At 39.4% G+C, this 24,951-nt stretch overlaps 1 protein-coding gene across 2 annotated transcripts in view; it reads left to right on the forward strand.

Moving 5' to 3' along the window:
• Nucleotides 1–24,951, forward strand: part of LOC126161955 (glyoxylate reductase/hydroxypyruvate reductase-like) — a 79,562-nt gene that overhangs the window by 21,722 nt on the left and 32,889 nt on the right. For both annotated transcript variants that reach the window (XM_049918134.1, XM_049918135.1), the window contains exon 2: nt 19,580–19,710. In XM_049918134.1, coding sequence (XP_049774091.1) covers nt 19,580–19,710 — 131 coding nt within the window. The remainder of the gene's footprint in view (nt 1–19,579; nt 19,711–24,951) is intronic.

Genomic DNA, 24,951 nt, shown 5'->3' on the forward strand with positions numbered 1-24,951 from the left:
ATTGGCATAGTCCATACCAATCAGGTGAGCTAGGAAAAAAATCTTTTCTTACCTTCATAGTCTCGGATGTTATTGAATTTACCATATGTTAAAATGAAGGACTAAGTAAGGAACATGTATTCTTTTTGTTTTCCCCCCAAAAAAATCTGTTCTGTGGCACAGCCCTCCAAAAATGACTCTGCACATACCATTTTGAAGATGTGAATTTTGGAAAAAATTTTAAAATACTGCATCTCTGAAACAGTTCTAGATATTTTGTTGTTTTCTTTTATTTGAAAGATAATTGCTTTATGATTACAGAGAAATCCTCCATTTGGACTTAAAATGCCAATCCATAAAATTTCAATTTTTTTTCTGTTAATTGGTAACATATAGTTTTCCATTCCCTGAAATGGAGAGATTCCACTTCTAGGTTAATAGATTTTTGTAAACAGTTGAAATTTTTGCCATACATAAAACCTGCTTCATTAGCACATTATCACCTAACAGGCTCATAAAAATCAAAACCTAGCCTTATTTAACATAATTTTAGTTTTGAAAGATGAGTAAGAGACTCATTTTTCAAGCATTTAAATGGTTCCAAAATGTATGTGAAAGATCCGAAGACTTAAAGGTTTCAGTTTATACAACTTCTGTGCACTCTGTTTTATACTGAAATTAGCCAGTCAGTGAACCAAAAGTGTTTTCCACTGCTCTAGTGTCTTCCTTTGATATAGAGTGATGCCTCTTTCTGTTGAACCAATAGGAACTGGAGCACTTTGTGAACAGGAAGTGAGCACTGATGGCATTGTTGCTGTCCTTCAGCTGGAAACCTATATCCAGCAGCTGGTCCATGTGGTAGCATAAAGTTCACCACAATTTCATTTAACTCGTAACTGGTGTATATAATCTCTGCAATTCACCAGTCACAATCGTACACACATGCCACAAGCATCCCCCCTTTTCAGGTTGTGAATCTAAATATTATCCTGCTTATTTCTGAGGTGTTGGCTGAATGAATGAAATCTCTTCTTTCTCGTTCTTTAAAGTGCATGCAATATGAGTTTGCCCATCACTTTGAGTCCAAAAATGTGTCTTCTGAATTCCTTTCACAGGAGTAGTTGGTTTGGATGATTCTTCTTTTTTCTGCTCACAGAATTCTTCGATTTCCTCTTTGGACAAAAGAATGGGGGCTGTGAATGTGTAAGATTTCACGACTTTCATAAAATCCTCAGCATTCTGAATCACAGCTGTATTTGGTCTGGAAAGATTGTTTTGTAGCATGGTGCTTCAGTAGGCCTCCTATGCCATCACAAGGTCCCTTCCTGTGACCAGTAACACTGTATACCCAGTCAGTTGGCACAAGTAAGTTACTCAATTCAAACAGCTGGTAACGATTTTAAAAATGACTAGGAACATCATCAGAAATAATGATGATCTTCTCTGCCCCTCTTTCCAGTTGAAGAATTTTGTGCATTGCTAGCAAAGCATGTGCTGAGTCATGTCCTGTGTCATCACTTATAACTGCAACGCTTGTGGTCTTGTTTTGAAAATGTCACTCCTGTAAAAATTGAAACCTGGTCATTACTCCAATGAAACCTTTGTACTTGCTGTTGGAGAATTACACATCAGTTCTTGGCAAAATCACAGTGAAGCACTAAACATAGTTCTTCAGCCTGTACACACCCTTTCCCTTCTGCAATGTGCTGTTGTTGCAATTTCTTCAGATGCTGGTGTGTTACTGCTTTCACGGGCCATTTACCAAGTTCATCAATGAAACTGTCAAAGGCAACACCTTTTTTAGTTAGTATATTTTCCTCCCATGTTGCATATGTAATTTCTGCAGAGTTATCTGCTATGTCTTCCAGGCCAAGTGTCTATAAAGTCAGTCCTCCCTTTCCAGAGCAGTCACCATATTTTTGAAACAAACAAGTCTTTTGCTTTATGTCACAGACTACTAATGACTTCAGACACCAAACCAAGGTGTCATACATCACGTGCCCCAGTAAGTTCTTCAAAGTTACCACACAAAGTTCAAAATTCATGTAGTACAGCCATAAAAAGACATCTCCAGGTGGGTGCCTAACTACCCATTTGGGTCATAGTGCATAAAATTTTGATCTTCCAATATGCGAAGTTGTATAGTTGCTCTTCTAAATTGCAAACGTTTCTTTCATACTGCATGTCATGTACATCTTCACTTTCACAACTTTTTGACCTTCAACTGTTACAGTATAGTGTCCTTTTTGTTGGCACTCCGGCAAGAACAGTCCCATTTATCTTCCAGATGAAATGACTGCACTATTTGAACTTTATCTGTATCTATAGGATGACCTTAATAGGGATCTAGTCTTCCAAAGACTTCTTTTACAGACCTCACCTTTCTTGATTTGTCTACCATGTACTTTGATACTGGTGGAACTTGGTTCACAATTGTTTTATTTGAAAATGTCTCTGGAATAATAGTTAAAAGTTACACCTTTTCACCGTAGGATGCACATTATTCAACAGCTGAATTGATATTTGTGAAAAATTCCTGGCAAGAGGTGCAAGAGTGCATTGGTTCATTTTCTTCTGAAGATGGAATTTCTACTTTGAAGAGTCTGGTCAGTTTTGCTGTAGTGTATTCATCCATAGCTATAGTAATTTCTCTGCTCTTCCTTAATGCATAGAGCTTATGACTCGACTTCATTGACCACCGTTTCTAAACAGGCCTAACACCTACTTCTGTAGTTGACTGAGTCAGGTTATTTAATTCTTCCTCTATTGATGCAAAATCTGAATCATCTCCACCATGGCAGGCTTCACTTTGTTCAGATATTATCATTGTTGTTATTCTGTCAAAGCATTAGAACACAAAAAGTCGTCACTGGAAACATCTTCACTTTGAAACAGAGTCTTCAAATGAGAACACTTATTCCCAACCTGAACAAAGTCTGTTTATTTGTTTGTCTTATATGTGGATATCCAAATAGTCAGCACATTTTGCTCTCCTGTGGCCCAGTCAGAACACATTTCAAATAGTCCTTTTCACAAAACACACTGCAGCTGTGTCACCCGGCAAATTTTTCATGAAAACACAGATCTCACTGGATGGCCTCGGATTTCTTAGAAGCCTCTTCAGCAAACAAATACAATACAGAAACCTGCAATAAACAGCCACAACAAAGAAACTAACCAGAAACTACAACAAAGTGTAAGAAATATCTACAACAATGAAAGTGAAAAGAAAAAACTGCAACAAAAAAAGTGATAAGAAACAACTGCAACAAAGACAAAATGGAAATGTCGTGTGGCTAGGGCCTCCCGTTGGGTAGACCGTTTGCCTGGTGCAGGTCTTTCGATTTGACGCCACTTCGGCGACCTGCGCGTCGATGGGGATGAAATGATGATGATTAGGACAACACAACACCCAGTCCCTGAGCGGAGAAAATCTCCGACCCAGCCGGGAATCGAACCCGGGCCCTTAGGATTGACAGTCTGTCACGCTGCCACTCAGCTACAGGGGCAGACGCAACAAAGACAATAAAAATAAACATTGTAACAAAGAAATTAGTATGAAACAACTTCAGTGAAGACATACATTACCCTTAAAATAAAACCTGTCCAACTTAAAAGTGGAAGCTCTCTATTACAGAGAATATAGTACTACATGGTACTAATCGACAGAAAAAATCTTAACTTTTCTGGACTGGCACTACTGAAAAAAAATTTTTTTCTGTAAATTATAAAAAAAATTCAAAAGGTGACAGTAAAAGAATTTTGACAGATACATCCAAATGGAGTATACCATTGTAATCATAAAGCAATTTTCTTTAAAATAGAAAAAAACTCTAACAAAATGTCTAGAACTGTTACAGAGATACAGCATTTAAAAATTTTTTCCAAAATTCGCACCTTCAAAATGATTTTCAGTGTCATCTTTGGAGGCCTGTATCTCAGGGCAGGAATTTTTTTGGGAGAAAACAAAAAAATATGTTTCTTACTTACTCCTGAATTTTAACATATGCTAAATTCAATAACATCTAAGACTGTGAAGGTAACCCCCCTGCCTGAAGTGATATGGATTTTGCTAATTACAGGTCATATGTCCTGTCGATACACATTACGTGTTTTTAATGCATTGTCTTCTGCACCCTCATGCCATTGATCGTTGCTGATTTTTCCACCTTTCAGCGAAGTTTCCCTCCCCAGGGGCAAGAGAGTGCCGAGAATCCCTCCTTCATCTTCTTCAACAAGGCTGTTGGCAGAACGAGGTTCACTTCTTACGCCAGAAGTCTTCGGCCGCCATCACTGATTATTTTTATTCACAATTTAAACAGTGGCAGCGTTTGAATCTGGGACTCAAGACATTGTGATTATTAGTCAAAGACACTACCCCTAGACCAAGAATGCCTGAAATATGAGTTAATTAAATTTATGACAACTGACAAAAATTATATTTGCAAGAATAGCATAAATGGTATAAAGAGAACACTTTGATTAGACTGCCTGTTATTATAACCATGACTGGTTTATTATAAATCAATTAAAAGTGCACTTGTAAGTTCTGTGTGCTTCCCGACCACATATAGTGCATGGCAGTCATCATGGCACATTACAAACTACCCATTCAGCAATTTCAGAAAATTTGACAAATCTGCAAAAATTCTTATGACTTCCAAATGGCATAAAGATGCATTTGAGAAGTCAAGTAATTTTGTTAATGTTATGACAAATAAAACTAAGAGTATAGAAGAACTCATCAATGAGAATTTTGTGGAACTACATAGTTCAAACTAATTGCACTAAGTTGAAATCAGTTGTTTCTTGCATATTGTTTTGTAAATTAAATGACTAGCCTCTAAGAAAAAAACAAATTCAAATGCTGTTTTTAGTGATTTATTGTAGTTTAGAGTACAGTCGTGCGATTAAAATATTGTTAAAACCTGTCAAAAATGCCTCTGAAATGGCATCTATATTTCTCATAGTCCCAAAATGATTTTGACTCTGAAACAAACAGTATAGTTGTATGTTTCAGTATGCTTTACCCAACAGGTTGTCTGTTAGCAGGAACACAATATAGTTTCCCACATAAAGCGATTTAAAAATCGATGTTGCAGCTTGTGGCAGTGGTTCAAAAGTGCTAAATATGGGAAACATTATCCATACAAAACTTTTAATGGCAGGAAACCAACTAATTGAGAGAATATGGCTTATGACAGGACCATCAGAAAATTATGTAAATGGTGGGAAAACATCAAATCTGCGATTTTAAAAGCAAGTTCTACTATATAATATACACTGAGGTGACAAAAGTCAGGGGATAGCAATATGTACATATTGGGCCTACAGATGGCAGGAGTATTGTGTCCACAAAGTATGAAAGAGCAGCGCATTGGTGGAGTTTCCATTTGTACTCAGGTAATTCATGTGAAAAGGTTTCTAAAGTGAATATAGCCGCGTAAGGAGAATTAACAGATTTTGAATGTGGAAAGGTAGTTGGAGCTAGACACGTGTGGCATTCCATTTCAGAAATTGTTATGCAGTTCAATTTTCCGGGATCCACAGTGTCAAGAATGTGCCAAGAACACCACATTTCAGGTATTACCTCTAGCAACGGACAACACTGTGGCTGATGGTCTTCACTTAATGACAGAGAGTAGAGGCGTTTGCATCAGTGCTAGCAGACAAGCAACATTGCGTGAAATAACCTCATAAATCAATTTTGGCATGCAATGAACATATCCGTTGGTCTATGACAACAGACAACAGACATAAGTGCCTTTGCTAAAAGCACAACCTCAACTGCAGCCCCTCTCCTGGGCTTGTGACCATGTCAGTTGGATCCTAGATGACTGGAGAACCATGACTTGATCAGATGAGCCCCAATTTCAGTTGATAAGAGCTAATGGTAGGGCTCAAAGGTGTCACAGATCCCATGAAGCCACAAATGCAAGTTGTCAAAAGGCACTATGCAGGCTGATGGTGGCTGCTCCATAATGATGTGGGCTGTGTTACATGGAATGGTCCAACTGAACCAATCATTAACTGTAAATGGTTATGTTCAGCTACTTGGAATCTAGTTGCAGCCATTCATGGACTTCACGTTCTCAAGCAACCATGGAATTTTTATGAATGACAGTGCATCATGTCACTGGGCCACAATTGTTCATGATTTGTTGGAAGAACTTTATGTGCATTTCTAGTGAATGATTTTGACACCCATCACACAGTTATGGGACATAATTAGGAGGGCAATTCGTGCATAAAATCATGCACTGGAAACACTTAAGTACTTGTGGACAGCTATAGTGGCAGCATGGCTCAGTATTTCTACAGGGGACTTCCAATGACCTGTTGAGTCCATGCCATATTGAGTTGCTGTCCTATGCTGGTTAAAAGGAGGTGTGACAAGATATTAGGAGGTATTCCATGACTTTTGTCATCTCAGTGTATGTCAGCTTGTGCATCACTACACTGAGCAGGTACTAAAAGTGCACTGTAGACACATATAGGAGAAAATGATGAGCAGGTAATAATGTCTTTAATATTTATAAATCACATACACTGATCAGCCAGAACATTATGACCATGGACCTACTATCAATATAAACCCATCCCGGTGATAGCAGTGTCACCTGTGGAGGAATGACTGTTAGTCAGACACACAGCTGCATGTGGTATCCCTGAGCGCACTGTCCATGTGTAGAATGGGGAAGGCGTGCGATCTATTCGAGTTTGACTGAGGGCAGATTGTGATGGCCTGGAGGTTTGGCACGAGCATTTCGGAAACTCCATGACTTGTCAGGTGTTCGGGGAGTGCTATGGCGTGTGTCTTTGACAAGTGGCAAGGGAAAATATGTCCAGATGTTGTGGGGTTGGGTGGCTACCCCTTATTACAGATGTCATAGACTGGGCAGGATGGTAAAACAGGACAGGTGGTGAAATGTGGCAGAACTAAAATCAGACTTTAATGCTGGGCAGGGTAGAAGCGTGTCTGAATACACAGTGTGCCAAGAAGCGTGTCTGAATACACAGTGTGCCAAACACCCCTAACAATGGGCTTCTGCAGCTGACCCATGCTTGTTCGAATGTTAACACCATGACATTGGCAACTGTGACTGAAATGGGCAAGTGACCATAAGCACTGGACACTAGTGCAGTGGCAGAACGTTACATAGTCTGATGAATCCTGGTACCTTCTTCATCATGCCAATGGCAGGGTGCAAATCTGTTGTCGTAACACCTGTACTGTGCGATGGAGACAAGCTGACGAAGCCTCCCTTGTGTTCTGAGTAATATTCATGTGTGCATCCTTGGGTCCAGTGCAGCTAGTGCAAGACATCATGATAGCCAAGGAGTATTGTACACTGGTTGCAAACCACATACACCCCTTCATTACGATAATGTTTCTTGACAGCAGTTGTGTTTTTCAACAAGATAAATCATTGTATCACAAGGCCAGGAGTGTGATGGAGTGGTTCGAGGAACACAGTGGCGAGTTCCAGTTGATGTGTGGACCTTTCAATTCGCCAGATCTGAACCCGACCGAAGATCTAGGATATGGTTGAACATGGTGTCAGAGACCATTGCCCCCCTTCCCCAGAATTTATGAGAATTTGGTGACTTGTGTGTGCAGATGTGGTGCCAACTCCCTCCAGTGATGTACCAAAGCCTCATTGCTTCCATGACATGACATGTTGCTGCTGTTATCTGTCCCAGAGGTGGACATACTGGCTATTAGATAGGTGGTCATAATATTCTGGGTGATCAGTGTATAGGCCTTTAAAGAAAATGTTTTGCCCCTATTGACACGACACCCTGTCCAATTGCAAGTTTTTCCCAATGGCCTCCCGAGAGCAACTCGTTGAGTATTACAATCAAGTGAACAGGTACTTCATGTGGTTCTTCAGAGGTATTTTTGTTCAAAAATGACAATCTGAACTTGCATTATGGTTAAAGTTATAGGGGAATGAGGTGGTGGTGTGTTTGAATCCCTGCCCTAGTATCCTAAGTTATATTTTCTGTGGTTTCTCGAAAGCCACTTAGGCTAAATACCAGGATAGTTCCCCAAAGCAAAAACTGAAAAAAATGGAAGAAAACTGAAAGATTTTTGTAATTCCTTGACAAATCTTGGCATGTATTTCATCTCTAATTAACTCGACAATGCACTAAGTGCCACTCTTCCTTATTTTTACCCTTGAGTAATGACATGCACAATTCTTCCAGGGCCCTTGGACAGTTTTAAGTTTGTAATCAATCAATTTTGTTTCTGTACATACTGCTCCTCATAATCATTTGTACACTGCAAACATTCCCTAGCTTTACGTTATGTTGTAATTTTATACTGAGAAATATACAGAAAGTGTGAAAAGTAATCTAGATGTTTCACCTTTGGATTTTTTCCAGTACTCGAATTCCCGTGGTACACTGCAACAACGTCGTCAATTACGATTGCTGTGGGCATGAGCTCTTAGAGATTAACCATAGATCAATGGAAAAGTAGTCACCTGATTGTATGAATCACTCTTCTTGTTTCACCTTATCGATGGTAATCTAAAGATACCCCATCATCCAGGAAAACAGCTGCTCAAAATGCACTGTGCCACAGACACAGGCTGGGGTGAGGGGATGGAGTGGGCATTATTATGCTATGACTCATGGGCTTCCATGAGGCCTGTGATAGTAATTGAAGGCACTGTGACTGTTGAGGACAACATTATTGTGGACTACATGCATCCCTTTGTGCTTCAGTGTCTTCCCCGATGGCAATGGCATCTTGGAGAATGGATAACTGCCTGTGTCACAAATCCAAACTCGTGCCATAATGGCTTGAGGCCACCAAATTTGCCTGATCTTAAGCTGTTGGAACACATCTGGGATGTTAGTTTGCTTTAGATTTGATTTAATCATAAGACAAAACAACAGTGGTCTTACCCCCCTGTTGTGCACACCAAAATTAAGTCCATTGTGGTTGTTCTAGTAAGGCCAGCTCTTGAAGAGTAATAGGAGTCTCTTTACCAGCTCTTTGTTACACAAAATTTCTTCAGGAATTATTGACCCAAATATTTTGTATCTTTTGTTTGAGGCATATGTTGATACTGTCTGTGAAATACGTTGGGAATAAAGTTAGTAGCAAAGAAGTAATAAATTAAAATGTCATGTGTGATGTTGCAGTTTTTCGTGTATCTCAGTGTTTATGATGTCTTATCTCCTGAACTATGTATTGTACAATGATATAGTTTTGCATATATATATTCTCCAGTCTCAGCTCAGCCTGTTTGAATTGTGGAAAATCTCAGTCTGGATGGGCAGACAATGATTTGAATCTCTGTCCTCCTGACTGTAAGTCCAGTGTCTTACCACTGCAACAACTCTCTTGGTTTCTGTCAGAAAATGCTAAAATCAAAGAGTCATAATTATGTCTAACTTCTTTTTGAGAGTTTCAGTGTCTGTGGAATGTGGGACATTGAATATAAATTGTCTTAACAAGTGAATTAAAGAAATAAAGAAGCACTTTGATGAGCTTTGTGAAAAAGAGAGGATAACAGAGCCTGTAAGTGGACTTACAGTAACTCTTTTAATCCAGTGACTGACAGTATTTATTTGCAGCTAAATATCTAGTTTTAAGGAATGATGTAGATGCATATGTAGCAACACAACCTATTTCAAGGCTGGTGCCTTTGATAAAAATCTTAAAAATGAAGAATGTAAATTTTACAATGACATTTTCTCATCACAAGTCTCTTCTGTTTCTTGTACATCTAATATTGTTAAGACCTTTATTTAAGTGCAAATATAAAAAAAGCATAACAATCAAAACTCCAGATTGAAATATCAATGTAAGGAAAAGATAGATTGCTGCTTACTGTAATGATGAGACATTAAGTTGTAGAGAGCACAATTAAAAGATACTTACAAGTTAGTGTCCAGCCACAGCCGTCATCGGAAAAAGGAAAAGAAAGAGAAAGAGAAACACACACACACACATACACACATACATTTATTCACACAAGCAAGCACACCTCAGATACACATGACAGCCATCTCCAGCAGCTCGGACCAGACATATTCACAGCCATCTTGATGTATCTAACACAAACTGAGCATTCTCTTTCCAAGCTATTATTATATTTAAAAAATTATTTACATTCTTAAATGTGTCAGGCATTTTTATCTGCTTTGGCAATACTATCAATAGGAGAAGGGTGGCACAAATGATCAAATGCTTTTATGACTGATGAGGGAGTGGTCAGATACAATGAAAAATCTTCACTGTCAGAATTTGATGCAAGATGCCGTACAGCTCTCAATAAAATGCTTGGAAAATTCCAACTCAGTGCAGGAACTAAGAATGTTCAGCCCTCTAGGTAACTGTCCCATAGAGATCATGCACATTACATTCATAATTTACAGCTGTGTAGAAGCATTCACTCTTCACATATTCAATCCGTGAATGGAAGAGAAAGTGATGTGCTGAGTAAAGATGAAGATGTAGGTATATAAATTTATGTAAAAAAATGAAAGAGCATGAAATATTGATTTTTCTATAATAAAGAACCATTTTGCACATACAACAACTACTATCATAATTATAATGGAACAATGTGTATTTTTAAAGCTACATTTTTGTTTGTATTCCATGGGTAAAATGTAATACAAAGTGAACATTTGATGAGATGGATTTGGGAAACCTCCCAAAACAACTCTCAAATTAGCCATTAAAATGACTCTTATCATCCTAGAACTGACAAAATATGGTCCTTTTCATCACAGTTTTACTCATTATTGCACAGGCATGTCAAGCGAACTGTAGAATTTGTAGCTCTACGGCTGCAAAGTGTTGCAACTATCAGAATTTGAGAAGCTCTCAAATCCTGAAGTGAACGTCTTTTCAACCTTGAAATTTTGTGTTTTACCCCTCCCAACCCTTCCCCCACGCTCATTTGCCACAGAAAATCATATTTTCTCAATTGTACTGATGGATGCACTTGCAGCATAGCATTTCCCCATTCTGCAGAGTCAACTACAGTCATTCTTTTGTGGAAAACTGAATTTAGTGTCAGAATCTGTGTCAGGTTTTCTTTGTCCACAGATAAATGGTAGACTACTATTGTGATTAAGTTGTACGTTGATGGGGAAGTGATGTCATTTTGGGAATCGGGGTATACTGTGGCCAAAACATTATGACCACTGACCACCATGAGACTGAATGTTGCCACCACATGCTGCAGTAAGGAAAGTATAAAAGTGGAGCGGAGGCAGAGGGAATCATCTAGTGACAATATAGGTTGCAAATGGAAAAATCTCCAGACAAAAGTGAGTGTGACAAAAGTTGGATTGTTATGGCCTGGTCCCTAGGAACAAGGATCTCCATCTATGGAAATTGGTGGAAAGATTGTGAAACCCTGAGTAGGCAACAAGGTGTTAGTTGTGCACATCTCATCAAAGAACATGGAGGTCAGAGACTTGCCCACACTGTAAAGCAGGGTAGGTAGCTATATGACAGAGTGCATTTCTGATGCAGGCACAAGTGTTTCAGAGCACATTGTTCAGCCCACATTATTGAACAAGGAGCAGATGACTCCTTTGTGTTTGCATGTTGAGCCAGGATATCAGCAGTTACAATATGAGTGGGCACAGGATCATTGTGTCCGCAGCTCGTGGTCTAGTGGCTAGCATTGCTACCTCTGGATCATGGGGTCCTGGGTTCGATTCCTCGCCAGGTTAGGGATTTTCTCTGCCAGGGGACTGGGTGTTTGTGTTGTCCTCATCATTCCTTCATCATTCATAAAAAGTTGCAAGATTGAACTGTGTTCGGATTGGGAATGTGTACAGGCATGATGACCATGCAGTTGAGCACCCCACAAACCAATCATTATCATCTTCAGGATCATTGAGATTGGCTCGTAGATCAAATGAAGGGTATCACACAATCAGATAAATCATGTTCCTTGTTATGTCACGTCAATGGTCGTGTCCAAATATACCATCACCGAGGTGAATAGCTGTTTGAAACATGCTCTGTGCCATAGATGCAGGCCAGCTGAGGGCAGCTTTATTCTATGGGGTACAGTCACCTGGGCATCCATGGGACCTGTGGCAGTAATTGAAAATTTTTGCAGGCCACCTACATCCCTTCATGCTTGACGTCTTCCCTGCCAGCAGTGGCATCTTTCAGTAGTATAACTGTCTGCTTCACAATGTCAGATGCAATGTGGGATGCTGTGCTGTGCCACAGCAGACTTGGTCGGCTGTGCATTGTCTGTGTGGCATTTATGTTCACTACATCTCTCTTGTACCATCCGGATTGTCTGACCTATATACATTTTCTCACACTGGCAAGGGATGCTGTAAACTCCCGGTTTCCAGAGTCCTAAGTCGTCCTTTACTGATCCTAATAATGTTTTCGTTTTGGATGGGGGGGGGGGGGGGGGGCGAAACACGCACTTGACATTATATTTTCTGAGTATTCTGCCGATCTTTGCCGATGTGTTCCCAGCATATGGTATGATCGCTGTTGTAAGTAGTTTGTCTTCGTCCTTGGAAGGCTGTGGCCTCAGCATCTTCAGTGTGAGGGCATGTTTTATCTGCCAGTTGTTGTAACCGTTCATGCGGAACACAGCCTGCAAGTGCTGCAATTCAGCCACTAGGCTGTCACAGTCCGAGATTTCGCGTGCTCTGTGCACCAGTGTGCTTAGAACACCCTCTCGCTGTGAAGGAGCATGACAGCTGTAGGCATGCAGGTACAAATCTGTATGTGTTGACTTATGGTAGATGTTGTGTCCTAGTGTGCCATCTGATCTTCGCTTGATGAGCACATCCAGAAATCCATTGTGAACTTGATATTCTGGTGCAGCGAGTTCAGATGCTGTAGAAAGTCTTGGATGTGGTGTCGTCCATGCGGCCAGATTACGAATGGATTGTCTACATATCGAATAAAGCAAGAGGGCTTATAGGCTGCCGACTCTAGAGCTGCTTCTTCAAAAACCTCCATAAACATACTGGCCACTACTGGTGATAGCGGACAGCCCATCGCTACTCCATCTTAGGACTTCGGAAACTGAGAGTTTACAGCATCCCTTGCCAGTACAGGAAAATGTATATAGGCCAGACCATCTGGACGGTACAGGAGAGATGTAGTGAACATAAATGCCACACAGACAACACACAGCTGACCAAGTCCGCCGTGGCAGAGCACTGCATCTCACATGGACATGACATGAACTACAATTGCACAAAGGTGTTACAGCAATTGAACACCTTCTGAGATTGTCTCCTCAGAGAGGCAGTGGAGATCCGGCAGCATGACGAACTAATAAATAAATACAGCGGTTTCCAGTTAAGCAAATCCTTGGATCCAGCTTGGAGTATGATTAAAACACAACAGCAGTCTACATGGAAATCCGCTCCTGTCAGGACACCCGAAGAAAAAGAAGAAGAAGCATTGTAACCAAGATGGCAGAGTTCCGCAAGCGGCTGTAGACACGGAAGGACTGCGGCCGTGTTCTGTTGCGGGGTGCCACGTGTCCCCCACCATCAGCCGCAGACCACTCAGAAGCACCAAGATGGAGGCTGCGGGAGAGGGGTGGAGATTACATAAAGTCGGCATCCATCAGAGATCAATCAGACACCAAGAACACCTGAAGATGGCAAGAAGTCTGCTTGCCGAAATATCGTGCCTTTCGGACGACGCTACCCTGCTGAATACCTGAGAAATTTTCAAGATTTCAGTATGCCGGGAAAACCTCAGAATATACTATCATATTAATCTTTTCTATATCCTATCTGTGAGGATGAGCATTATCTGAGGACATTGTGGCTGATGTATCTTTGATTTTGGCAGGTAATTTGTCTTTGATCACAGAGTGGGAGGAGGTGGGGGGGGGGGGATGCTCCTCTAACCAAAATAAAGCCCGTGTGCATGCCACATATACTCTACTATCCTAGTAGCCACTTCCTGTTTGTAGTGTGTGCCTAACGTACAATTCTCCGTCCAAAAGCAGAGGCTGAGGAACGTGCATCTGATACCATTGCAGAATCATCTGAGCCTCTAGTTTACACCTTCCACTCTGCTCCAAACCAGAGGAATGCAATGGACCCTGGGTATGATGGCACAAATACTGAGCTTAGCCTGCACCATGTGTGTGATGCTAGTTGCCTTGACCAAATCAGCCATCTGCTGAAATGAACTGAGGGTGACCTCAGAACCCAAGCTGCAGGCATCATTTGTGCCAACAGGTGCCATTATTTGCAGTTGCACACAGTCCACTTGATAGTTGTTGGCAGGGCCTCCTTCACATTTTGGACAAGACCCACTGGCAGACACATCGAGTGCACATTGGCTTTCTTTCCTGCCCTGCTGCTATTTCCCTGAGGGCCTTCATTAAGCACCTAACATTGTTACTCTCAATGACTAGCATATCCACCATCCGCACTTGTCTGGACTGTACAGGAAATCGGCCACTGGCCCAACAAGAGAGGCATCGCACATTGGTTCGAAAGTATTATCGGCACTTGGTAGCACCTTGTACCTGCTGCTAAAATGTAAGGAGCCAACCATGTGCCACATTCTCTCTTTCACCTTTCACCCAGTGATGTGCAAACCCACCTCTGACTGCTACTCACTCTCGATTGAATATGAAGGGGCAGGCATTGCATATCAGAAGACACAGTGACAACCAGATCATTGGGGGATTTCAATGGCATAAAAAGTGGAAGAGTCTCATCACTGGCATCCCAATGTCACCGAAACTTTGAGCAGTAGCCAGAAGCCTGTTGACCATAACCAATGCAGCTTCCAGACGTTCATGGACAGCAGCCAATTCTCCAACAGAAACAGTCCCTATCCATGTGTACTGTATAAAAAACTGAATAAGATCTTAAAAAATACAAACAAAGCAGTCAGGAGTAATGATAAATTACAAACAGACCAATGCAAAAGAGAAAATTACGTAACAGTGGCATTGCTGGGATTGGCATGTGCACAAAATATAAATGAGGATAATAAGTGAAAACAGAAATAAATTTCTCTATTGAAAATGGATGTATCAACGGTTAGTATTTACTAGAAACTTTCTTTTTTACATAAAAGTTACTGCAGGAAATAAGTATGGAAACTCTAAAGCACTCATCTGAACTATACACTGTGTACTAACAAAAGATTTAAACAGATTCACATGACGTGTCACTTCTGGCGGCAGGAAGCTACCCAAATGTTGCCTCATGCACTAAAATTTATGCAAAAAGTTTAAGAGTGAATTAGTAAACACTAAGCTGGTCAGAAGTAAGTTAGGATGCCACCAAACTAAATGATGTATACAAACAGTACAGCTAGCAATGACCTGCTCCTGCAGCTGCTGGTATCTGCTCTGTTAGTAGACTGGAGCTCTACTGGAACTGCGTGAACTGTATCACCTGCCCATACTCTTTGCCTCTGTATATGTTTGCTTGTGTCTGTATATGTGTGGATGGATATGTGTGTGTGTGCGAGTGTATACCCGTCCTTTTTTCCCCCTAAGGTAAGTCTTTCCGCTCCCGGGATCGGAATGACTCCTTATCCTCTCCCTTAAAACCCAAATCCTTTCGTCTTTCCCTCTCCTTCCCTCTTTCCTGACGAAGCAACTGGGGGTTGCAAAAGCTAGAATTTTGTGTGTATGTTTGTGTTTGTTTGTGTGTCTATCGACGTGCCAGCGCTTTCGTTTGGTAAGTCACATCATCTTTGTTTTTAGATTTATTAACTGGTGTACTACACAAATCATCTTGTAACTTTTTGTTCAATTCTGATACTTTATTTTGCACTTCCTTGATTTTATTATCTAGATAGCCTATCCATTTTTTCATCTCCACAACAATATGTCAATTTTCTTTTCAATTAAACCACTGTTGTCTTTTTCAACTGTTCTTAGTCCCAGTTCACTATCCATTTTTTAGATTTTTAAGTTTACTAGTAGATAGAAATCATAAAAACATGCTGTGTTTTTTCACCACTCACAAATAAAATAAAAGTTCGTAACTGTCTCTTTCAAGGTCTGACCTCCAAGTTTGGTCTGAAAGTAGTGCCACTTTCTTTGGTTCCAAATCCTTGTCCAGTTTTTACATTCATTTACATCTTCATGAAACTTTCATCAATACCATCACGATTTTAATTTTCATATTTCCATCCAAAGGTACTGCAAAATTTCAGATAAGGTTTTAGTGTCAAAACTTACTAGGAGTATCCTGACTAAAAGCCCCCATTCAGTAATTTATGAAAGAAATATAATAATTAATGTAAATTGACTTTGAAAACTGTAGGTGATGTAATTTGAACAAATTGCCAATGAACATTACCAAGAGACAAGAACATTGAATAGTAAAATAAAACAAAATAAATTTTGAAATACGTACCTTTGGTTGCCAAATAATGAGGCCCATGGTTTGTATTGGCTATTTAATAAACCAAACACTATTTACAATAGACCCTCCATTTATTATATCCAGTAATACCACGTAAAAATGAAACTGTATACATTCTTTGTTTTTTAATACTTTTAAACCACAACTACTCCACTGAGGAGTTCAAAACTAGCTTTTACATATCTCCAACTGCAACCAAACCAATACTTATTACACACTTACTTGGTGGGCATCACTGCCATGCCATAAATAAGTTACAATGATTACTAATTTGCAAAGTTAAGTATCTGCAGAAACCATGACAACACCACTACTCAACAGGGTTGGTACGGTGCTTCTGACTGAAGGTGACTCGGTCACAACCAGAAAACAAAACCCTGTGAATGGGAGTAACTCAATGTGTGAATTGAACCACAGGAAGTGAAGTGCCTATACCCATGGAGATGCGTGCATGACAATGACTCAGCACGTGGGTGCGTAAAAGTAGCACATGACAACTCTTAGCAGGACCACTAGGCTAGACCTGCTGCACTCTAATTCCACAGGAGCACTGGCTTGCTCTGCTTACTGCAGCTCACGAGTAAACACTGATGTCAGCAGTCAGCCCACAAAACGGGACACATATGCCCTCCATGGCAAGTTCCTGAACTATTCTGCTGTACTCATGCCAGTTCATTTGCCTCCATTGGGATGTCCACTGGCAGAGATACTAAACAAAGCATTGTCAAAATGTATCCAAAATGAAACTTTTAATTATAAGTTGTGAATCTTCAAAAGTCCAAGTACAGATTTAGCTGTACAAAATGTAGTAGCATGTTTTACATAAACAGAATTTCAGTAGAAATACATTCTCAGTACAAAAAATAATGAAATATTTTACACAAACAACCACACCAGATGTATTTTTGATACTAACATTCTCACTAAATCTTGAACAAATACTGAACAAGTTATTACAGATAGATTTTTCATGAACAGACTATACATAGTTTTCAGTTAAGTTAAAGCTATCATGGTATCTCCCAAAATGTTCTACAAAAGCAATATTTTATAGAATAACAACAACTTGACACAAATCACTGTGTTGTTTAAGGCTAATTACATTTGGCAACTGGTAGAAGATTCAAATTATGAATAAGTGAAGTTAACAGTTATTACACAACATTCTCTACAAGCAACTTCTGTATCTCGTTGTACATTAAAAATAAGAATTGGGTTGTAAACTAGTCTGATATCTTACAAAGTATGACAGCTTTGTGGTTTCATTTATTGTATAAGTAAATTTTTAGTTAGGACTACCCTGTGGCATCTGCATAATAAAGCAGTAGAGCCAAGGAATGGCACTATTGGCTATTGGTTCCTCGCAGGGACTGTTTAATGTTCATACAACAGACAACAAACTAGATTTCCTATAGCCATTCAATTACTACAGTATGCTAATTATGTTTATATGTATATACAGTTCTGTTGTCTCCATTGAAGAAAGTAGTCCTTATTCATGACTAGGACACTGAGAAATTCTTTCACTGTGTTACAATACTTTAACTTTATAGACACTTGGGTGCTTGCTTGAGTATGAATCTCTTTGCCCCATCTGACCCCTGCAAGATAGCTGCCAACTCTTTCAGTTTTCTGAAACAGAATAACAACTTCATTGATCACTTGAGGATCACTCACTCTTGACTTCATGCAAGTAACTCTTTTAAAACCTCAACTTCACCCCACATGGCTCACGACTCCTGTTCTACCCTTGCGAATGCCCATGGCTGACTGCCCATTTCATATTCTCCATGCCACTCACGAAATTAGTTTACATTCAGGCATTTCTGCCAAACACCTCCAGGAGCTACATGCAAGAATTTCAATTGGCAATTTCCTGCTTGCACTGCTAGAGCTCTTTTGCCAAGAGTTGCTTTCGTTTTCAAGTTTATTTATAAGAAATAGTGGAAAGACACAAACCCTTGAAAACAGCGTAGTCGGCTCAGACCACCACCCACTTAGCAGGATTAAAGGAAGACTGGCCAGAAAGAAGCTTCTTTCCCCTGGACATAGGTCCATGCATACACAATAGCTAACAGGACAAGCACAAAGGTGTGATCAGAAAATTATATGTATTGTCATGAGTATAAAAGTGTTGAAACAAAATTTCAATATTTATTTTCATTGATTGCTACAGTTATCTCTCTCTCCTCATTTTGCATAGTTTTACCATAATTATTTCAGCTGCCAGTAGTTTCTTTACCTTCTAGTTTTTTTTCATATATGACATTTTATATATATATAAAATAGAAAGAAACATTCCACATGGGAAAAATATATTAAAAACAAAGATTCCATGACTTACCAAACAGGAAAGTGCTGGTAGATAGGCACAATAAAAAAAACACACAAACACACACACAAAATTTCAAGCTTTCGCAACCAATGGTTGCTTCGTCAGGAAAGAGGGAAGGAGAGGGAAAGACGAAAGGATGTGGGTTTTAAGGGAGAGGGTAAGGAGTCATTCCAATCCCGGGAGCGGAAAGACTTACCTTAGGGGGAAAAAAGGATGGGTATACACTCGCGCACACACACACATATCATCCACACATATGTGTGTCTGTATATGTGTGGATGGATATGTGTGTGTGTGTGTGCGAGTGTATACCCATCCTTTTTTCCCCCTAAGGTAAGTCTTTCCGCTCCCGGGATTGGAATGACTCCTTACCCTCTCCCTTAAAACCCACATCCTTTCGTCTTTCCCTCTCCTTCCCACTTTCCTGATGAAGCAACCATTGGTTGCGAAAGCTTGAAATTTTGTGTGTGTGTTTGTGTGTTTTTTTTTTATTGTGTCTATCTACCAGCGCTTTCCCCGAAAGCGCTGGCAGGTCGATAGACACACAAACAAACACAAACATACACACAAAATTCAAGCTTTCGCAACCCACAGTTGCTTCGTCAGGAAAGAGGGAAGCAACCGTGGGTTGCGAAAACTTGAATTTTGTGTGTATGTTTGTGTTTGTTTGTGTGTCTATCGACCTGCCAGCACTTTCGTTTGGTAAGTCACATCATCTTTGTTTTTATATATATCAATTTCCATCCCATTTGCTCCATTTGTATTCCAGATTCCTTCTCTTCCCTTTTACTCTTCTTGTAGTTCAGTCACACATAGTGTCTCGACATTTTCTGTGTTTGTTTTCTGTTATTACAGCTACTGCTATTATTTTTTTTTCCATTTCAGATGTGATACCATTTTCTGCCCTGGCGTGCGAAACCCTAGTAGAGAACAACTACTGAGTAAAATAGAAGGCGTAGATGCTTTGTTTTGGTTTTCCAAAGTAAAAATTGACAAGGAACTCCTTGATAAAGCAGGTAATTACCAAAGTTAATCTTTATGTCCATTTTAAGTTTCTGCTGATGTTAAATGGATAAATATGATAATATATGAATGAATAAAAATAGCTGCATTAGCCTGCTTCTACATGAAGCAAATACTTACATGAATGATAGTTCATATGACATTATTCTGCACATTTGACATCCTTATTTGGTTTTAAATGGTTGAAAATAAATGTGGTGTTACGTACATAAAAGCTATTTTCCTCTTTACGCAATTCAGATACTGTATACTTACTTTATCATATGGGCTTGGGTGGTTGGAGGCAAAAGTTAATTATTTATGTAGTTACTGAGAGTATTATATAATGTAAACAGTTGGATACTGGAAGGGCAAATATTTAACTTATTTTTAATATTTCATGTTTCTTAAGACAGCAAAACTTTAAAAAATGTAACTAACAGATTAACATGAATTATTGGTCTCTGATAGCATGTGTTCATAGAAAATACACCTAGAACATTGTTAATATTACCATTCAAATAAACAGTCTTCAGTTTAATTGTGTATTTGAAATTATTATACATTAATAATCTGCTGTAATGCAGAACAAAACATGTAACTTCTTGAATTTGTAGCTTAATTTTGCTACTTAAAGGCATATTAGAGGGGTTATGATTCATTTTACTGATGAGATGATTCCATTATATACACCAGTGGTCCAAAACATTATGACCACTTGCTTAATAATGTTTGTCCATCATTTGAGTGCAATACAGCAGAGTTTCTGCATTGCATGTGTTCAACAAGTCCTTGGTAATCTAATATAACAGACCAAGATTTGCCGATTGACAAAATGATATACACAACTGTTATACATCAATGGTATACAAGTATTTCATTTCATAAATATATATGTGATGTTACAAAAAGTAATAATCAGACTTCGAAGGAAAACAACTCAATTTTTTTAAATGGCAAAACTGTTCTTTCATACGGAAAAAAACTTCAATTGACTGATCATCAGTATGAATTGGAACAGCATATTTTGTATAAAATGAGGAAGTGACCAATACCAGAAATGAGATACAACTCAGTCCATAGATAGCAAATAGGCCAAATGTTTTGTAATTACTGTTAACTTTTCCATTTTTAATTTTAATAGCACACAGATGTCTTTATAGTTAAAAAACATCCTTTGGGTGGCATGATATCTTTATTTTATATAAAACTGCACTTTCATATGTTTGATAGCATAACATGATAAGCTGAGACCAGCTTAGAAATTTATATTAAACATAATAAACTGTGCAGCATTTGATCCATATTCTGTGAAAATTTCGTTCTAAAAGTAATTGTGTAATTAAAATGTTATCTAGAATTATTCTCACTGAATTATTTTAGAAAAATATTTTTTTTTAATTTTCATACTGGGAATGTATTTATGCTGATATTATGTTTTTGTCAAGAATGTCAATATATTTTGTAAAGCTAAACTCTGCATCTGGAGTCTCATATAGTTGTAAATGTTGTTATAAGTCTATTTTCTTAATCATGTTAATAATAATATATAGAACTGTAATTGTTGTATAATACAATTCGATGGATAAAAAATATACTCGACAAGTGGTGGCAGGAGGAAACACTTTTAAAAGTAAAGGAAAGGTGCAACTTTTCAGAGCCAGTAGCTTTTTCTTCTGGCAGAAGGATTGAAGGGGAAAGAAGAGGGATGAAGGAAAAGGACTGGTGAGCTTTAGAAAATGGGGAAAGTTATGGAAAAGTCACCAAGAATCCCGGGTCAGAGGAGACTTACCAGATGGGATCAGGAGGGGGGACTCCATCAAGATGAGATTTGAAAACCTGAAGCTATAAAGGTGAAAGATAGGGTAATAAGCAAGACAGAGATTAATGACAAAACATTGTGCAAGAGTTAGTAAGAACAGAAAGCTAAGTGAATTATATGTGGCAGAGGTGAGACAGGTCAAAAAGTAAGAGACATAGAAAACTAAAAGGGGGTGAAGAAAGGAATAGTTACCAAGGAGAAATGATGACACTGAAGAAATTAACATAAATTAAGGCCAGGCAAGTGACAAGAACTGAGGAAATGTTGTAAGACCATTTCCCATCTGCATGGTTCTGAGAAACTGCTGTTAGGGGGAGAATCCAGATGGCAGTGTCAAGAAATAGACACTAAGTTCATGACTTTATGTTGTAGAGCATGTTCTGCAATGGTATATTGTGTGTTGTGAGTATGTACCTCCTGTCTATTCCCATTCATCCTAACTGAAAACTTGGTAGTAGTCATACCAATGTAGAAGGGTGAACGGTGTCTACGTAACATCTGGTACATGATGTGTCATTTCACATGTGGCTATCCCTTTGATAGCATATATTTTGCCAGTTACAGGGCTGGTTTAGATGGTGGTATGAGGATGCCTAGGGCAAGTCTTACTGTAGGGAATGGTCACAGGGATAGGGGCCATAGGATAGGGAAATGGGAGCAGAAGGAGCATAGGGTCAGAACAGGATATTGCGGGAGATTGGGGTTTGGGAGTGGGGATGAAAAGCACTCTAAATGTGGTGGGAAAAATGTGAGACAGAATGGACCTCATTTCAGGGCATGGTTTTAGAAAACCATAACTTTATCAAAGTAGCTGATTAATACATTCGATACCAGAACAGTACTGAGTTTTAAGAGGCGTATTCCTAAGTTTTTTTTTTTTTTTTTTTTTTTTTTGGGGGGGGGGGGGGTGTATTGCTGTATCTGAACAAATACATTTGTAAATATGTTATCCCAAATAAATTTCACATAGTACTATTCCCAGTCCAATGTTGCTTTCCTTGATGATGAAAGTTAAAGATTATGATGAGATATTTGTACCATTCACTGCTATCATGTTCAACTTAAGACTTGCAAATTTTGAAAAGGAGTATGTGAAAAAGAGCAACATTAATTTTTTTTTCATATTATCAACTGGTAGTAAATGAAAATGTTACAAGTTATAGCATCAGGGGCTCTATTATTGGAGGCACTTAAATTAACTTATTTTTAATGATAACTTACATATTGTAATATTAATGGTTAAAAATACCGTAATAAGTGTCAGAGTGGCATGGTTTGAGTGAGTGATTCTCTACTGGAAATGGATGAGGATGCAGTAGAAGAAAGCAGCTTGTGGATACATACACCCTTTATTGTTTATTATTTACATTCATTCAGTTTTTGTGCTATTAGCAGTGATTCCTGGCGAGTACAGCAGATATGCTGCTTTGTTGTTTCCCAGTGTGTTGACCTCTGTGTACTGGCCTTGCCAGTAGTAGCACACACTGAGTGCCGCTGCTGCTGCTGCTGCTGCTGTGTCATCGAATGTCTCGAGTAACCAGGCTACTTCAGGCTCTGGGCTAGACAGGCATCTGTTGTTGGCACAGAGAAGATGGCAGGGCCATCAACTGCTCTGAACTCCATACGAGAAGTTGGACTGTTACAGCAGGTTGCATCAGGCCCCAGTGGTGCAGGACTTGAAGTCTTCAGTTTGTGTCCCAGAACAAGCTAAGGCAACTGGATTCTAGCAACATATATCCGTGGAATTGGCAAAGTACAAAGCTTCAAGTGCCTTGGTGGTCAGGCAGCAATCAGTGGGGGAGTCAACAAGCAAGGCAGGCCACCAGGAGTTGGTGTACATGTGCATCTCAATGTTTGTATGACATTTAATTAGTTACAGTGATCTGAACCTCACTTACAGATAACTTTTATATTTGGAGTACACTGCAATGTGTGAAATGATATAATTTACTTCATATATGTAAGCAGGAGTGTTACAATGGGTTTAAGGGGATATGTGGTATCAGATGTCTATGCATGGGTCACACAATTTCAGCAACTTAATGGCTGGTGGTTTGTGGGAGCTGCTGCTCAACAGCTTCCCAAATGCATTCCATTGGGTTCAGATCAGGCAAAATTGGTGGCCAAGACATCAATTTGATTTTGCTAACATGTTCTCAAATCACTGTACCACATTTCTGGCATTCTGACATGTATAGTTATGCTGCTGGATGATGTCATCACTATCATGGAATATGTCAGGCATGGAGCGATGCAGGTGGTGTGCAATAATGTTCACATAGTCCATTGCTGTCATGGTGCCTTATAATACTATCACACGTCCTGTGGATATCTAGGTAAATGTTTCCCACAGCATAATACTGTCCTCACTGGCCTGCATTGATGGTATGGTGCACATTTTGAGCAACCATTCTCCTGTATGATGGAGTATATGGACAGATCATCAACCTGGTGTAACAAGAAACACAATTTGCCCCTCCAGTTGACATGTTTCCATTGATTCACACTCCAAGTTTGATGATCCTATGTCCACAGAAACATAATTGATGATGTTTTTGGATCAACACAGAAACACTTAGAGGTTGTCTGCTTAGGACCCCATATTTAACAATATGTGCTGAATAGTGTGTGTCAAACACTTGTATCTATATTAGCATAGTACTCTGTTGTCAGATCTGCCACAGATTGCTGCCTGTCCTGCTTCACACAGCAGGCAAGCCTCCAATTCACACATACTGTGGTGAGATATGGATTATGGATGCCCAACACCTTGTTGCCTATTTGTGGTTTCAGCATTCTTCAACCTTTTTTGATAGATGCTCACAACAGTAGCAAGAAAGTAGTTGATCAGCTTCACCATTTATGAGATGCTTGTTCCCAGGTGATAAGCCATAACATTCTGCCATTTGTTTTTGCAGACCATATTACCACTAGAATGGTTCCCCATTTGTCTCTGCTCCACTGACATACTTCACCTACTGTGTCACAAGTCTGCAGCATGCCTAGACAACATTCCGCCGTGCAGCAGGCAGTGCTCGCAATACACTGGTGTGCAAAATCAGAGCAACAAACTGCTATTTCCCCATCCTGTGTCTAATTAATAATATCATTGCATAAATTATCAACAGATGTCCATATGATTGTGTTCTGCTTGGAAGATGGCATTCTGGTCAATGAGTAACCATGCCAGTGATGATGTCAAGGCACCTATCAAATGGGGTAGTGTTTGCAGGTAGTCCCACATGCAGTCATTGCATGCACAGTCACAGACAGTACAGTGTGGCACAGCGAAGACACCTACCAGACTCTGCAGTGGACAGCCATAGGAAGAATGGATGCAAGACAATCGCAAACTGATATGGCCTGATGGCTTAATGTGAATTGTTCTGTTGTTTCTCAGATATGGCGACAGTTTTTAGAGACCAAAACTGTA

This window comes from Schistocerca cancellata, chromosome 2 (genome assembly GCF_023864275.1).
Source record: "Schistocerca cancellata isolate TAMUIC-IGC-003103 chromosome 2, iqSchCanc2.1, whole genome shotgun sequence".
In the NCBI taxonomy this organism is placed as follows: Eukaryota; Metazoa; Arthropoda; class Insecta; order Orthoptera; family Acrididae; genus Schistocerca; species Schistocerca cancellata.